The sequence below is a fragment of the Euprymna scolopes genome, chromosome 28 (genome assembly GCF_053919585.1).
Source record: "Euprymna scolopes isolate OS-2025 chromosome 28, ASM5391958v1, whole genome shotgun sequence".
NCBI classification, from domain to species: Eukaryota; Metazoa; Mollusca; class Cephalopoda; order Sepiida; family Sepiolidae; genus Euprymna; species Euprymna scolopes.
In genome coordinates, this window is record NC_136509.1 from 91,077,463 (window position 1) to 91,094,344 (window position 16,882).

The 16,882-nt window shown below is 33.7% G+C and overlaps 1 protein-coding gene across 22 annotated transcripts in view; it reads right to left on the reverse strand.

Moving 5' to 3' along the window:
• Nucleotides 1–16,882, reverse strand: part of LOC145249721 (E3 ubiquitin-protein ligase NEDD4-like) — a 622,527-nt gene that overhangs the window by 64,218 nt on the left and 541,427 nt on the right. For 8 of the 22 annotated variants that reach the window (XM_080111603.1, XM_080111608.1, XM_080111612.1 and 5 more), the window contains 3 exons: nt 15,426–15,530; nt 6,830–6,980; nt 2,562–2,600 (listed from right to left, as the gene is read on the reverse strand). In XM_080111603.1, the coding sequence (XP_079967729.1) occupies nt 2,562–2,600; nt 6,830–6,980; nt 15,426–15,530 (295 nt within the window). The remainder of the gene's footprint in view (nt 1–2,561; nt 2,601–6,829; nt 6,981–15,425; nt 15,531–16,882) is intronic. The other 14 variants (XM_080111604.1, XM_080111613.1, XM_080111609.1 and 11 more) reach the window with 3 other exon arrangements.

The window sequence follows — 16,882 nt, forward strand, 5'->3', positions numbered from 1 at the left end:
GCATACATCGATTTGGTGATTCGTATATATACACACTCCACTATATAACACATTCATCTCATCTACTTGAGTAGCTTTTTTCCTGAATAAGCACTATAAGTAAAAATAAAAATAAAATATAAATACTTAATATAAATATTAAAATATAAATAAAAATAAAACAAATAAAAACTAACTGCGTGAGTGTGTGCGAGGAAAGGTCTCTACCAAACTACAGACTTGAAACTTGGTATATGGGGTATTTGGATACGTGGAATAAATTTGATTTTTGTTTTTAGCTGGTAAAAATACCTGTTAATGGGTCAAAATTGAAAAATTGGAACTTCATAGGCATGTCAACAAAATGTGTATCTTCTATGTATGCGTAAATATACATTTATGCGTTCAATTCTCGGCCTTTTTTACTCTACCCAAGACGTATTATTGTTGGTACCTTTTAAATTTTTAATTGATTTGATTTCATCGTTTTTCCTAATTTTTGAATATGTTACTAATTTCAACATGACAATTAAGTAGACATCATTGATGAGGGGCTATGTGGTATTGTAAATGTGTATGTGTTCGTTCACTGCAAAGCCTGTGATTGTCCACTTGTCTTTGTCTTAGATTATTAAACTTATTAAGATCTAAAAATACCAACAATACATCTTGGGTATATTTAGTAAAAGAGCTTCACCATATACTTGAGAACAAAATTCAATCTCCACGTCAATTGTTTCATTGTCATCACAAGTGTAGTTTAGCAGCTTACACTGAAGTATTTGTCAAAAAGTATCTCCAAATTTGGCTAAATATAAAAGTGATTGACCAGAGTCAAAGCAAACTACAAGACTATTTTTTTTTTAAGTTATTAAATCAAGTTATAGGGAATCAGACCACTTCTTTCCAATTATTACTCCACTTATCCTTGATCTTCGCCTTATTATACCGAGTGTTTTACAAAGAGGATATAAAGTACCAATTTCGGTACTTATGCAGAATACAAACCGTGATATTTTTTAGATAGGATTTTCAAATTAAATTAAAAGTTTATGGTATCTTGTTTATTAAATTGTTAGGTGAAAGTACAGAAAAGTTACAAAATGCTCCCCACGTTAAAATGGATTTCTAAATAACTAGTGAGTGCCGTCAGCCAGAAGCAAAACCGAAAGCAAAATTTTGTAAGCAAAAAGAAAAAGAAAAAAGGGGGGAAAAAAGAAAAGAAAATGCCACATGGTGGATATGAACTTGCTAAAGTTTGTAAGTGAACACGTTATCAATCGGACTACGAGAACACAGATGTTATGATGTTGCAAATTTAATTTTTTTCAAACGAATCGACCGTTCGCACATACACGATTTACAAACAGCACTGAAACCAAGCATTTTATCTGACCCCCCCCCTTCATACGAAACGACTCTTCTACATGAAATAATCGACAAATTTTTCTAATTTTCCGATACTATTGGTCTGAGAGATCGCTCTTTCTAATGATACCATGTTCATGCCACTTCAATGCAGATGACAAAAGTTTTTAGTGGATTTACTAACACACATATTTACCTTTTATATAATAGACTTGGTGGCTGGGGGGTAAGGGGCATTTTGCCTAGTCGTTAAAAAAAAAAATTAAAAATTGTGACAGCAGGGAGAGGAGAGGAGGGATAAAATATGACGTTTAATAAGAAAATTAGAAATCCATGTTTGCGCATGTGTATTTAAGATTCAGCGTCATAGTGGAGATTTTTATATGGCCACCTTCAAATAAAACAACATTTCTAAATGAAATAACTGATGATTTTTTTTCTAATTTTTCAATATTATTTGTCCAAGAGATCCTTCTTTCTTACAATACCATATCCATGTCACAACGAAAGTTTTAGCAAATATATGAACGCATTCGTTCACACACACACACTCGATATTTATTTAGTAGATAACAGTATTTTTTCAGCATGGCCTGTATTCTGCATCAGTTTAACAATTTTTTATTTTTGATATGACTATAGTGGATTGAACCGAAGTCTCCCAGCCCATTAGCGAACACTGTTACCATTATACCAAATGGTCTGGTATACTGCTCACCGAACCTGAATATTTTTACGGTTCTATAGTCACTAGAGCAGTGCACCTTCCCATTGTTGAAAATGGTCTTCTGTAAAGCTCCAATTGTCTCACTTTGCCAAAGCATCGATTTTATGATTGTCGACACAAGAGCTACATCTACTTGTAAAAAATAATATTGTTCCTGTAGATCATCCGCATTCGATTTATATTAACCGTCTAATCTTGTGAATGATGTGGTTCTTCAGCACACATGAATGGTCGTTTGCTATGGAGAAGTTGTATTCTGTGCATCACAGTGCTGGTATGAATGGAAACCAAGGATGCTATGAATAGACCATCTGGGAAAGGTACTATCAAGGTTTTAATAATGAATAAAAACGGAGAGCAACAAGATACAAGTGGATATGAAAGAGGAGCATAAAATAGATAAAAGCAGAAAAAAAGGGAGGAAAATGGTAAAAAAAAAAAAAAAAAAAGGGGGGGAGGGGGGGAAGAAAAAAAAACAAAAACTTACTGAAGACACATCTGGTGATTCTCTAGGTACATAACGGATCTGAACACAAGAATTAAAGAAAATAAAAAAAAAAAATAGCAAAAAAAAAAAAAAAAAAAAAAAAAAGAAGTTTTTTTTTGTAAAGAATTCCCCCCATTTAAAAAAAAAAAGTCTGTATGATACTTTTAACCGAAAGAAAATATTGTATTCAAAATAATTTTATTTTATAAAAAAAAAATCCAATTTTTTTAAGTAACCTAAGAGTGACCATCTCGCTCACCATTTTGAAAACAATCTTAAGAAACAAAGATGATGCAACATAATTTTAAGCTTGCAAGATTTTTGCTGCAATGCCTTCAAATTCCCATTAATCACTTAAAATGATTTTTTTTAATAAAATTAAAACTACTTGATCAATTTAAATGATTTTTGGAATATGATATTTCATATCATAGGTATTGCATACCATACAGATTTTTTTTTTTTTAATATGAAGGAATTCTGGACAAAAACCAAATAAATTTATTGCAAACAGATCCAGTGAATCCCAGTATTATAATATAACATATCTGAACATAACACAAATGAAAGAAAATAAAATAAACAAAAAACAAAGAAAACAAAATAAAACAAAAAAAAATAAAAGGAAAAATATAAATAAAAACAGTTCATGCATTTTATATATCTGGTACTTTTCTTGTTAAATATTCTTTTGTTTGAAACAAAGGTAGTAACTGTACTGACAATATGAAGTTTCATTTATTTATTTTTTTAAGTATGTATATACATAAAAAAAGATGTACCTATCCCGTATTGTCCGGTAGTGTTTTCACTTGTATTTTGTTTTTTTAATTATCCTGGGTTTTTTTTTTTGTTTGTTAACTTTTCTCTCTTTGATTTCTTTTCATATAACTTATATTTTTTTGTCTAAAATATTTGTTTCAAAGGGAAGTAACTCGGCATTAGTAAAAATAGGATTATCTCCCCCCCCCCATCTTCTCCTCACATTTTGTTTTTTGATGGTATCCATATGAAAATAAGTCATTTTCCCCACCCCACAATTTTTTTTTTTTTTTTTTTTTTTTTTTGTCAAAATCAAAATAAATAAATATATGTTCAATATGCATCAAGAATGTTTTCGATTCTTTATCAAAATCATCTTTAGAAAAACAAATGAACTCTGGAGAGAAGAGAATTTAAAATGGCAGCAAAGAACGCGTACGTGAAGTCAGTGTTCTGCTATGGTTTAAAATTCTTCTCTTCTTTCCAGAGTTCATTGGATTTTGTTACAAAATGATTCAATGAAGAATCAAAAACGTTTGTGATTTTTTTTTTTACACAGTGATCACCACTTATCAAGGCCCGGAAGCCACTCAGGGATAAGGGTTATTGCAAGTACATTACATTAGTGTGGAGATTTGATGAAGTGTTTAGTTAAGGGGGCGGTTCATTAGGAATTTGTTAACATTGGACTTGAAGACATCCAAGTTGTAGTTCGGAGGGTAGCAGGCAGACGGAACAGAGTTCCACAGGCGTGCAGTTCTAAGAAAGAAGCTTTGTTCATGGAATCCACGTTTTGATTTAGGCACAGATATAGAGTGGGGGAAGTTTTTCACAGTGGATTCAGCTAGACGGGTGTTTTTCGTGAAAGATTGGAGTTCAGACAAGCACCTGCCATGAAAATAACGATAAAACAAGGATAGGCTCGCAACGTCTCTTCTGTGGGAGAGAGGTTGCAGGGTAGAGAAAAAGGCATCCCCCACTAAGCCACGAAGTCTATTTTGTACTCTGTCAAGGCATGATAGGCTGTTTTTGGACGCTCCTGCCCAGATATGGCAACAGTATTCCATCCTTGGACGTACTTGGCTTTTATATAGATAGAGAATTGCATCAGTAGTGAGATATCTTCTGGAGCGGTAGAAGGATCCCACCATCTTTCCAGCGACCTTTTTTTTTTTTACACACAATAGATTAGAAAAAATGTATAATAAAGCACATAGGGTCTTCATTCTGACATTTTGAATCATCTGCATGAAAAAAAGGGAAAGAACTAAATGGTCAGCAGCTATACCATTGACCGCATCACTGAATCCACACGCTTGTACTATGTGTGGACTCATTTGCAGGATTTATGTCATCTGAGGCCAAAGCATAAATGAAGTTAAAGACTAAGTTGTTAGAACCTCATACATCGAAATGGACAAGATATATATATATCAGAGCTCTACGGACAAATTTATCTTTAGCTGACTTTTGGCAACTAAATATTTTCGTTTACTAGCAAACAAATAGAAAAGTTACTAGCCAAACCCACATGATTTTTAGAATATGACATCTTCATTCTGTGACGAGTATGTACATCCTAAAGAGTTTTCTATGTTGTTTTTTTTTTTTTATATACAACAAATTTTATGTTGATACTTGAAGGTATAAACATTTTAATTTCTTCAGATATATTTTAAACAGCCTTCGTTAAAAAAAAAAAAAGAGTATATTTACCTTTTATTGTTTAAATAATTTAACTTTGTTCATTTTTTACAAAAAAAAAAAAAAAAGTTAAAAAGACATTTTTCACTCCATAGTGAGTTTTGGAAGATTGTTGATGAAAGAAATACAATCGCCAAAAGATAAGTGTTTCATTATTTCTAGTCGCCATTTTGAAAATCACTCGCAAATGCAACTTTTTGCAATGTAGAGCCCTATATATATATATATAAATTATAATTAATTTTTCCTAATATTACCTCTTTTTCAATATTTTGGGGGAGGTGAGACTGGTCAAGTGGTTAACAACAACTGACGATCTGAGTGTCCCAAGTTTGAATACAGTGTGTTCCACAAAAATAACTTTCACTTAGGATGTTGGCAACCTTCACACGCTTCTTCCCATAATCCCTGATGTCTTTCTAGAATAAATTCTGAAAAGTATCAGGGAAACCAATCCCAACAATAGAATCTTCGATTCATCCTCTTATCCATGTATGCTTGCTCTTCACTTTGAATTTATCCAGTGGAAGTCTGGTAAGTGCTTTCCCTTCTCAATCTTTCCATGCCCTCCACACCTACTTTGTGTGGTTATCAGTAGAGATTGTGGTCTTCTATTTTTAAGGGGAAGAGATGGGGGGGGGCAGTATATAATATTTCTTGTAATTTTAGTTTGTGTTCATCTTGTGTTCTCATTTTATTTCTATCGCAGTTCCACCGTAGATAGTCAGTGTTTGGAGTTGATGTGGGTTAGTTTTCACATTCGAGAATTTTCTTTACGATTTTAGCTATTTTCTCTCATTACAGTCTATTGCATAGTTTCAGTCTTCCCCTTGATTCCAATTTCTCCTAATTTTTTTTTTTCCCCAGTTTTTTTTAGGACTGTTCCTAGTGCTCCTACAGTTACTGGTATTATATACTGATTATCTTCAGGCTCTATATTCCTTTCAGCTGTCTAGCAAATTCCACACATTTGCATCATTTTTTTTTTTTTTTTTTTTTTAATCTCTTTGATTCTCACTCTGTGGTCTGCTGGGACAGCAAAATCTACAATTTGGCAGTTTCTTTTCTTCTTGTTAATTATTATGACACCCGGTCTCTTGTTTGGATGAGTTTATCTGTTTGTATCTCCATGTCCAAAAGGATTTTATGTTTTGCGTTATTATTTTCATTATATTCATGACTAACCTGAGTACCAGGCGTTGCCCGGGTGTTTGGAGGTGTGTGTTGAGCAAAAAAAAAAAAAAAGTGGTCGTAGGCAGGCAGGCAGGCTCAAACCCATACTGCGAAAGAGGAAAAGAATGTGAAAAAAAAGAAATAAATACTTGACATGTTTGCTGTTGCACCCATTGCCAAACCGGAAGTGACATAGGTTTAAATTAAGGCTAGACAATTGAAAAGAGGAGATGACTTCCGAAAATATCGGTGAAGAAAGCAACCCCTCCATCTAGAAACGTGCACAGTTGAGAGTAAAGGAATTAATGTTTTTCGCCAATTTTTCGATATTTGTCATCCGAAAGGTCAAGCTTCAAAATGATACTGATCTCATGAAAATCCGTCGCCTTTGTCGAAAGTTTTAGGCAGACATACAAACATACATGCACACATTTAAACAGACAGATGAGATTTATTTTATAGATTTTTCTTTATCAATAAAATTGTCATAATATTGCATTCGTGTCCTCTTTATTCAAACGGCACAAACAACGGATGTTTGTGCCGTTTGAATAATGACTACCCTTAGAAGATCCAGTCGAGGATTCCGCGATATGTACAAAGACAAGAATAAATTGAAATTAACTTACAGCTACTGGTCCCTCTTCAACACCTTCGACCTCAGCCGGGTTCAAGCTGATCGTGTCCTCTTGACTTATATGTCTGCGCTGTCTATACAATTGGGCCACCTCCATACTGCGCTGCCGTTGCAACTCCACCTGCGAAGGCTGCACTGCTGGCCTAATAAACATACAAACGCAAAAAGAAATTATGAGAATTTGACGAGCAAAAAAAAAACAAAAAAAAAACCAAGATGGTGCAAAAGCAAACAAAAAATATTCATTCATGAATTTTTTGAGATGAGGATTGATAATTTGGATTATTTGGTCTACTGTTCTCATCTCAAGTGTTATTTGCATAATGTTTCAGCCAATATAACTCCCAGCCTACGTTAGGTGTATCTTGTCAGATTCAGAAATCTTTCAGTTGTACTCAGGAAATTTGCACGGAATTTCGAACAGAGGTAGCATGCTTTTGTTCCATTAGCCATAATTGGCTAGAAGTCTTTTTAAGTAATTCGCAATAGTAATTTTTAAGTATTGCCCGCATGGAGGATTGAACCTTTAACTTTCAGAAGAGTGTAACTTACAACTGAATCTTACCAAGTACTTTATACAATATGTCACAGGTCCTTACGAACAATTCTAGTATGAATTTTGGGAGCCTAAAACCTAACCTTTCCCCAGTTTAATAAGATACACCTGAAAAAGGTCAGGAGATAACACTGACTGAAACGTACGAATAAAACTCAAGATGAAAAATTGCCTGAAAAATTGAAAGAACCCAAATAATACAATATTCTGTCAGTTTTTAGAATATTTGTAAGCTGAATTTGGCTGATTTTTTTTTTTTTTTTTTAAATAAATTTGTACTTTTTTAACTCCAGTTTGCAGCGGATTATTGGGCCAAACATGAAGTTGTTGCATTGGGCAGAATGTTGTTGAGAGAAAAATATCACATGAAAGGTTCAGAATGGAAATCAAATTTTTTTTTTTTTTTTAATTTCAATTCTTTACATTGAAACAAATGAAAGAAAAAAAAAAAGAGAAAGGAAAAGAAAAATTTCTTGTCTTTTAATTTTCTAAAATTCCAAAGTCAATTTAGATTCTTCAAATTGAAAGAATTACCATTTCTATATTCTTCAAAATTTTCAGGTATGCGCTATTTTTCTGATGCATCAACCCCGAATCTTCTTGGGTTGGATCTTATTGGAGAACTTAATCTTTTCATTTGTCTGTTTTCCAGCTGACTACAATATAGTTGTCTTCAAATCCAATGTAAACAAATTCTTCATGAACCGTCTCCTTAAATAATCCAATTTACCAAATTCCCACTACCAACGATTACTACGAAATTATCACAGACTACTGTACATTTAATAACCTTTATCCCCGAGTGGCCTCCAGGCCTTGATAAGTGGTGACCCCTATGTAAATAAAAAAAAAAAAAAAAAAAACCCTGTTAGACATGGTGCCAAACCTAAGTGGTAATATGCTTTGTTTAGAATGTTACATTCCACTCTGATGAAATGATGAGGAGGATGGCCGAGTCATCAATTTCGTTTAAGTCTATTTAATTTAAAAATACTTAAACACTTGTCAGTAGAATAGAAAACACATGCAGCTGATTATAGAAATACGTCCAAGGATGGAATACACATCTGGGAAGGAGCTGCTAGAAAGGACCTGTCCTGCCTTGATAAGGTTCAAAATAAACTTTGTGGCCCTGTGGGAGATGTCCTTTTCTCTTTGCTGCAACCTCTATCTCACAGAAGAGATGTTGTGATTTTGTCTCTGCTTTATCGTTATTTTTGTGGAAAGTGTTTGACTGAGCTCCAATCTATGGTCTCCCCTCGCCAAACTTTCACAAGAAACACTCGTCTAGCTGAAAACACTATCAATAATTCCCCCCACACTTTATCTGTGCCTAAACCTAAACGTAGATTCCATGAATAAAGCTTCTTTCTTAGAACTGCACGTCTGTGGAATTGTCTTCCGTTTTCCTGCTTTCCAGCTGTCTATAACATGGTTGTCTTCAAGTCCAACGTAAACAAGTTTCTGATGAGCCGTTCCACTTAAGTTAACAAATTTACCGAACTTCCATTACTATAGATTACGATATTGCCCTTTTGCCTACTCTACACTCTTTAACCCTTATCCTTGTGTGGCCTCTCGGCCTTTATAAGTGGTGACGCCTATGTTAAAAAAAAAAAAAATAGAATGATGTTTTCCAATCAGTCGACATTTCAATTGCATTGTTTCACAATAATGCGGTCACTTGTTATTTTGGGCTTTGCAGAACATGACTGAGTTTTATAAAGGGAAAGAAAACAGAACAATAACATCAATGTTTGCAGACTAGAAAGCCAGTACATTCAGACAGCCTGATCTGGTAGCACTAGAATTTTCTGGAAGGAATTAAATCTAATATTTCATTCTTCTTAACACCATACAGCAACCCATAAGAAAATCCAATAATGGTAAGTGCTACTCAATTTTAGTGCTTCATTTTAAGGAATTTGCCATCAAATCTTCTATATATATAAAAGCCAAACGTCTGTGTGTATGTATGTATGTTTGTTTGTAACGCTAAAACTTTTGAAAGACGGAACCAAACTTGACAAATTTGGTATCATATCGAAGCCCCATCACCCGGATGACAAATATCGAAATTTCACGTCAAACGGACCACTAGAAGTTGGTCAACTGATCAGTTATCTTCAAGGGGGGCCCCAAAAAAAACTGTCATTATCTATATATATAAAAGACAAATGTTTGTTTGTAACGCTAAAACTTGAAATGAAAGATTCCTCTCCCCTAAGAATAAAACATATGTTCAATATCTGCTTTTGTTTTTTCATTGTTTATACGGTCCCGAGCAACGCCGGGTAGCCCTGCTAGTCTTCTATATATATAAATCTCAAACGTCTGTGTGTTTGTATGTTTGTATGTAACGCTAAAACTTTTGACAGACACAACCAGACTTGATAAATTTGGTATCATATCGAAGCCCCATATCCCGGATGACAAATATCAAAATTTCACGTCAAACGGACCAGTAGCAGGGGGTGAACTGATCGTTTTTCTCCCAGGGGGGCCCCCAAAAAACCTGTCATTTTAACTTTATTCATTACGTGTCACGTGACGTGAGGTCAGCTCAGTAAAATGTCGGCTGCGGCTGAGGTACTTAAAAACTGCCTTCGGAGGAGTAATTGATACTATAACACAGTTAAATATTAGTTTTCGACTCGAACCGTTATTACCAACGGATTTATCGCACTCCAAAAAGCAAAATTCCAAAATTACACGAAAATTGACGTAGGGAAAATGTTTTTATTTTTGCTTGAAGTTTTTTGCCGGCGAAGGTGACTTTGCTCTTTGTAAAACATGTAAACAAAGGTTTAGCCATTTTCTTTTTACTTTCTAACTCTGTTAAACTTGAAGGGGGAGGGGTGGGTATCAGTATCAGGCCGCTTATGTACACGAAAATTAGGTCGCAGTTTTCCCAAGCACTCTTTCTCTCTCTCTCTCTCGCCGTCTTTCTCTCTCTCTCTCTCTCTCCGTCTTTCTCTCTCTCTCTCTCGCCGTCTTTCTCTTCTCTCTCTCTCACTCCCTTTCTCTTCTCTCTCTCGCCGTCTTTCTCTCTCTCTCTCTACCACTTTCCTAACTCTCTCTCTATCACCATATTTCTCTCTCTCTCACTCTCTTCTCTCTCTCTCTCTCTCTCTAGACCTCTTTCTCTTCTCTTTCTCTCTCTCACCCTCTTTATCTACTCTCTCTCTCTCACCCTCTTTCCCTTCTATCTATATTAGCACTTATCAAGGCCAATAGGCAACTCCAGGATGAGAGTTCAAACGTGCACAGTAGTCAAATTTGGGAAAGAGGATGGAACAACTTTCTCTTCTACCTCTCTCTCACACTCTTTATCTTCTCTCTCTCTCTACCCCTGTTTCTCTTCTCTCTATATTAGCACTTATCAAGGCCAATAGGCAACTCGAGGATAAACTCGACGATGAGAGTTCAAACGTGCACAGTATTCAAATTTGGGAAAGAGGATAGAACAACTTTCTCTTCTACCTCTCTCTCACACTCTTTATCTTCTCTCTCTCTCTACGCCTGTTTCTCTTCTCTCTATATTAGCACTTATCAAGGCCAATAGGCAACTCGAGGATCAACTCGACGATGAGAGTTCAAACGTGCACAGTATTCAAATTTGAGAAAGAGGATGGAACAACTTTCTCTTCTGCCTCTCTCTCACACGCTTTATCTTCTCTCTCTCTCTCACCCTGTTTCTCTTCTCTCTATATTAGCACTTATCAAGGCCAATAGGCAACTCGAGGATCAACTCGACGATGAGAGTTCAAACGTGAACAGTAGTCAAATATGGGAAAGAGGATAGAACAACTTTCTCTTCTGCCTCTCTCTCACACTCTTTATCTTCTCTCTCTCTCTCTCTCTCTCTCTCTCACCCTGAAAGATTCCTCTCCCCTAAGAATAAAACATATGTTCAATATCTGCTTTTGTTTTTTCATTGTTTATACGGTCCCGGGCAACGCCGGGTAGCCCTGCTAGTCTATTTATAAAAGGCAGTTGTCTGTGTGTATATGTGTATGTCAAGCTTAAAAAAAAAAAAGAAAGAAAAAAAAAACAACTTAGAAACAACTACCAACAAAGTATTTTCTTTGTTGGTGTTACCCCGGATGAATAATATCTAAAATTTAGAAAAATCCATTCATTCTCTGGATGTCAACTGGACCAGGTTTTGTTAGGGAGGATCAGTTTTTCAGTGATATTTATGTATTAATTTGGAAAGAAAATGTTGACTCATTCCTAGAGGAATCAATTATACAACGAAGAGGGGTGTGTGTGTGTGTGTGTGTGTGTGTGTGTATCCAGGTAGAGAGGAATGGGCTAAATAGAGGAAGAAAGTGGGGATTAGCTGGATACACACATGCACACACATATACACACACACACACACACACACACCACAAATCAATGCAGAGAGAGTTTTATCTTCAACAAAATAGTTTCTATAAAGTTCAATTTTTTTATATGTATATATATATATATATATATATATATATATATATATATTGTTATCTATGTGTGCGCAAAATTAAAAAAATTGTTTTAAAGCCAAACAAGTGCAGAATCTATTTTTTTTTCTTTTTTTTTTACAAAGGCATTACCACATTATCAAGGCCAAGAGGCCACTCAAGGATAAGGGTTAAAGAGTGTACAGTAGAAATTGGACAATATAGTAATCATTAGTAATGAAAATTTGGTAAATTTGATAACTTATATGGAACGGCTCATCAAGAACTTATTTACGTTAGACTTGAACACAACCATATTGTAGTCAGCCGGAAAGCAGGAAAACGTAAGACAATTCCACAGGCGTGCAGTTCTAAGAAAGAAGCTTTGTTCATGGAATCTATGTTTAGGTTTAGGCACAGATAAAGAGTGGGGGGAATTATTGATAGTGTTTACAGCTAGACGAGTGTTTCTTGTGAAAGTCTGGCAAGGGGGGACCATAGATTGAAGCTCAGTCAAACACTTTCCATGAAAATAACGATACATTAGAGACAAACTCGCAACATCTCTTCAGTGAAAAAGAGGTTGCAGGGAAGAGAAAAGGACATCTCCTACAAGGCTACGAAGTCTATTTTGAACTCTATCAAGGCAGGACAAGTCCTTTCTAGCAGCTCCTGCCCAGATGTAGCAACAGTATTCCATCCTTGGACGTACCTGGCTCTTATATAGATAGAGAATAGCATCAGCAGTGAGATATCTACCGGATCGATAGAAAGATTCCACCATTTTTCCAGCGGCCTTGGCAATAGATTTGATGTATGTGTTCCATTTAAGATCAGGAGTAATGGTCAAGCCCAGAAGCTTGTCAAAACTTGAGGCCTCCTGAAGACGAGAGCCATTCATTTCAATTGATGCCAGATGTGGATCAGAATGTTGATGATGTAAAGAGACAAGCTTGGTTTTAGATGCATTAAAAGTAACCAGCCACTCCTTACCCCATTGTACTACGTGCTCAAGATCAGAGGAGAGAGAATTGGAGAGAACTTGGTTGTTTACTGTCTTAGATGTGCTACCATAAATGGTAGTGTCAATAAGTAAACATTTATTAAAATTAAATATTTCGATTCATAACAGAATCTACATCAGGAAATACATTGTTTTTAAATTGTTTTTCTTAAGAAAATGATTTGATTTGGGAATCTTAAGACGACCCTTGATATGTTTGTGGTATTATGGTGACTGCGAATTCTAGTTAGGATTAGCGTAGACAAATCAAAAGGTATAGTAACAACGATGACCATACACCCTCCCCCATCCTAACTTTCCAATCGGCTTTGTACCTCATTTTGTTTTGTCAAACTTCTTGTTTTGCGAAATAAAATATATAAATCAATGCCGTGAAAGTGACAATGTTGGTTCTAGGCCAAACCTTCCCCACAATCAAGTCTTGCTGCTCTCATAAAATCCTATAATCTTGCAGGTTAACAAACAGCTGCAACCAACGAGAACTATGCAGGCCAGACAACAGCAGCAAGCAATGACATTTCTAACACTAGGTAAAAAATTTGTGATCCCTATCCATAAGATTTTTTTAAATATTTGTACACGCAGAAGTGAAATAAAAATAAACCAGTGATAAGATTTGAAATTGACCGTTTGGATTAGCAGGTTGAAAGAAAAACCCTCCATAGAATTTAATTATGCATATAAATTACATTTTCCAATTTGACTTTACAGTGGCAAAAAAAAAAAAAAAAAAATTACAGGCAAGAAATTTTCATACATTCTTTTTCTTTCTTTTTTCAAAAGATAAACAAGAACCTATTTAAAAACAGAAACGAAATAAAATTAACTTAATTCAAATAATTTAAATTCAATTTTAGAATAATACAGTTGCTTTCCGTAATTTTCTGCTGAACTGCAATAAAAATAAAATTGCGGTACTTGTGTAGATTGGTGATCATTTAAGCCAACATATTTCAGGTGAAAACATTATATACTTATGTGTCATGTGGAAATTTGTATAAATTTCAAAAATGAAAAAAAAAAAAAATGATCCAGTAGAAAATGTGCTTAAAAAAAAAAAAAAAAAAAAAAAAAAAAATTTAAACAATTATTTTCTTTTTAAAAATGGTGGACCCTTGATTTAAATCAAGGGAGATAATTCAGTTTGTCATAATGAATTGAGCGCATAACTCTTCCAGATTCAAACATGATAAAAGTCAAATTCTATTTTTACTCATAACTATTTTTCTACTGGATCATTTTTCATAATTTTTGGAATTTATACTAGTTTCGACATGACACACAAGTTCGTAATGTTTTCATCTGAAAAGCGTTGGTTTAAAAGTTCACCGCTGTACACTAGCATCAACATTTTTTTTTTTTTTTTACATAAAAGCAATTTGAATTAGAATTTTAAGATAAAATTATGACAAAAACATGGCAAAATAATTTGAAAATGCACAAAAACAAATCAGGTGCAACTATAATAGCGAAATTTAAAAGTTTTAATACAGAATTAAAGGCAAACCAACGGTCTTTACTTAATTATCATGTTACAATAATGAATATATCCAAAAATTATGAAAAACAGTAAGGTAGAAAAAAAAAATATTAAAGACATTTCTTGTAGGAAAATTAGAAAAAATAAAATATTTGGCTAAAATAAAACACAAGAGTTCCAAAGGGAGGTAAATAGTGTGTGACTATTGCCAATTTTTTAATGAATTGTGCATTTTGCCTTAGCATAACCGAGTTACTTCCCTTGTTATTATGTCATGTCTTACCAAAGAAAATATGGTGCAGGTTTTTTACGATAAAGATCAAAAACATTTTTTTTTTATAATGTGGTAATATTTAAGTACTTCTGACATGCCAATTAAGTAGATATCATTGCTTTTTAGTTGAAATTGACACAAAAAGTCAGTAGTTGTTGTTTTTATTTTTTTTTAGTTTTTTTTTTTCATTTTTCAAATTTCGCTATTATAGTGTAGTTGCACTAAAAAAATAAAAATGCTTAAAAAAATCGTCAAATAAATAATTTGAAAATGAACAAAAAATCAGAAGTTTAAAAAGAAATACTAAAATAAACGATTTGAAAATGGAACAACAAAAAAAAAATACTGACTCTTAAGTATTAAAATCTGTTCTGAACTACATTTTTTATTTGCAAAAAAAAAATTACAAAAGAAAAACTAGGAAAAAAAACTAGAAACTTAACAAAAACATAGCAAGATGGCCATGCTAATACGCCAGGTTAAAAAAAAAAAAAAGAAAGAGAAAAAGGAAACCGAAAAGTAAAAATTATCGAAATATTCATCTTTTATGAAAGCAACAAAAGGGGAGAGAATTACTACTCGCCCTGCTGCTTTAAATTGGGTTATCTTCCCTTGCTAAAAATATATATGTACTTATGCAAGGCTTTTAAATAAATCATACTTAAATAAAAAGTAAAATAAATAAAAATTATATGTATAAAAAGCTGATTATAAATATATATATATTTATATATATATATCTTATTTTTTTTTCTGAATGAGCTTGGCACGACTGTAGCACAACGGCAGCAGAAGTTTGCCATACTCACATTGTAGGTCTGTCCCAGCGAGTGGTTCTGTTATGGTGGTTGACGTAATACAATCTACCGTTAGCATCCACTCTTTCTTCCCAACCTGGAGGAAGCATATTATTGCTGCGAACAGAGGAGAAGTTAAATAGAACAATAGCGTTAGTCATTGACAGACGGAGGGTATGTGTACATACGTACATGTCTTGGCAGTGTTTTGCTTTGCTTTATTATTGCTAGTAGAGTTGTAGGATGTATGGTGCAACTTAAATTAAAAAAAAAAAAAATTTTTTTTTTGTTAATAAATTTTGTGTGTGCGCGGGGGAGGAATTAACACAAGTCAGTATTTATGAAATGTAGAGCTAATTCATTTTTGTTTTTAAAAAAATTCCTATCTTCTTAAATGGGCTGCTAGACATTTTAATACACAGACTAGATAATTATGAAATGAAGAACATTACCAGAGAAAAAGCTCACAGCAATAAAAACTTAAATTGAAAAAGTATTATTGAATATTCTTGCCAATGTTTTTCGGCGCTTCTACACTATTGGGACGAAATTTCGGAAATCGAAATACTATTGCCTTCATGTGAAATTCAGTATCTACGTATTCCTCACAAGAGGATTATATAAAAAAAAATTACGAAAATCGATAAGGTAGAAAATTATTTATTAAAGAAAATAAAAAATAGAATTTGATGAAAATGATCGTAAGACACAAGAGAGTTCAAAGGGAGGTAATTTTCAGTTTCAATATAAAAAAGATGGTAGCAATTTTTCATCTGCAATTTTTCATCTGCTAACATGATTAAAGTTTTTTTTTTTTTAATATTTCAGAAATATTCAGGTAATTTTCCCTGTATAATCTGGAAGCTACTATTGTAAGTCATTAGAATTGACAAAAAATCAGTAGAAACCATAGTTTGTTTTTTTTTTATCTGAAAACCCCATTTATCGACTACAAAATCTTGTCCCAATTCTGTAGAAGTATGTGTTTTTCATATGCATATATTTTAAAATTCTCATTTTTAAAAAGTATTATCAACCATTAAAAATGGGCATCATCGACCATTAAAAAAGGGCATCATCGGCCATTAAAAAAGGGCATCATCGGCCATTAAAAAAAAAAAGAAAGGGCATCATCGGCCATTAAAAAAAAAAGAAAGGGCATCATCGGCCATTAAAAAAAAGAAAGGGCATCATCGGTCATTAAAAAAAAAAGAAAGGGCATCATCAGCCATTAAAAAAAAAGAAAGGGCATCATCGGCCATTTAAAAAAAAAAAAAGGATATGAACAACCATTAAAAAAATATTAAATTGAATTTTTCTGTGAACACATGATCAGAATATGATTTTCATTTTAATTTCAGATTGGTTGGTCAAATTCCCTGAGCCAAGCAATTGCCACATAAACAGATGGTTGTGCTTCGATCAAGAGCTGTGTATAGAGGTGGTCTGTCCCCGTTTCCTTTTCATAA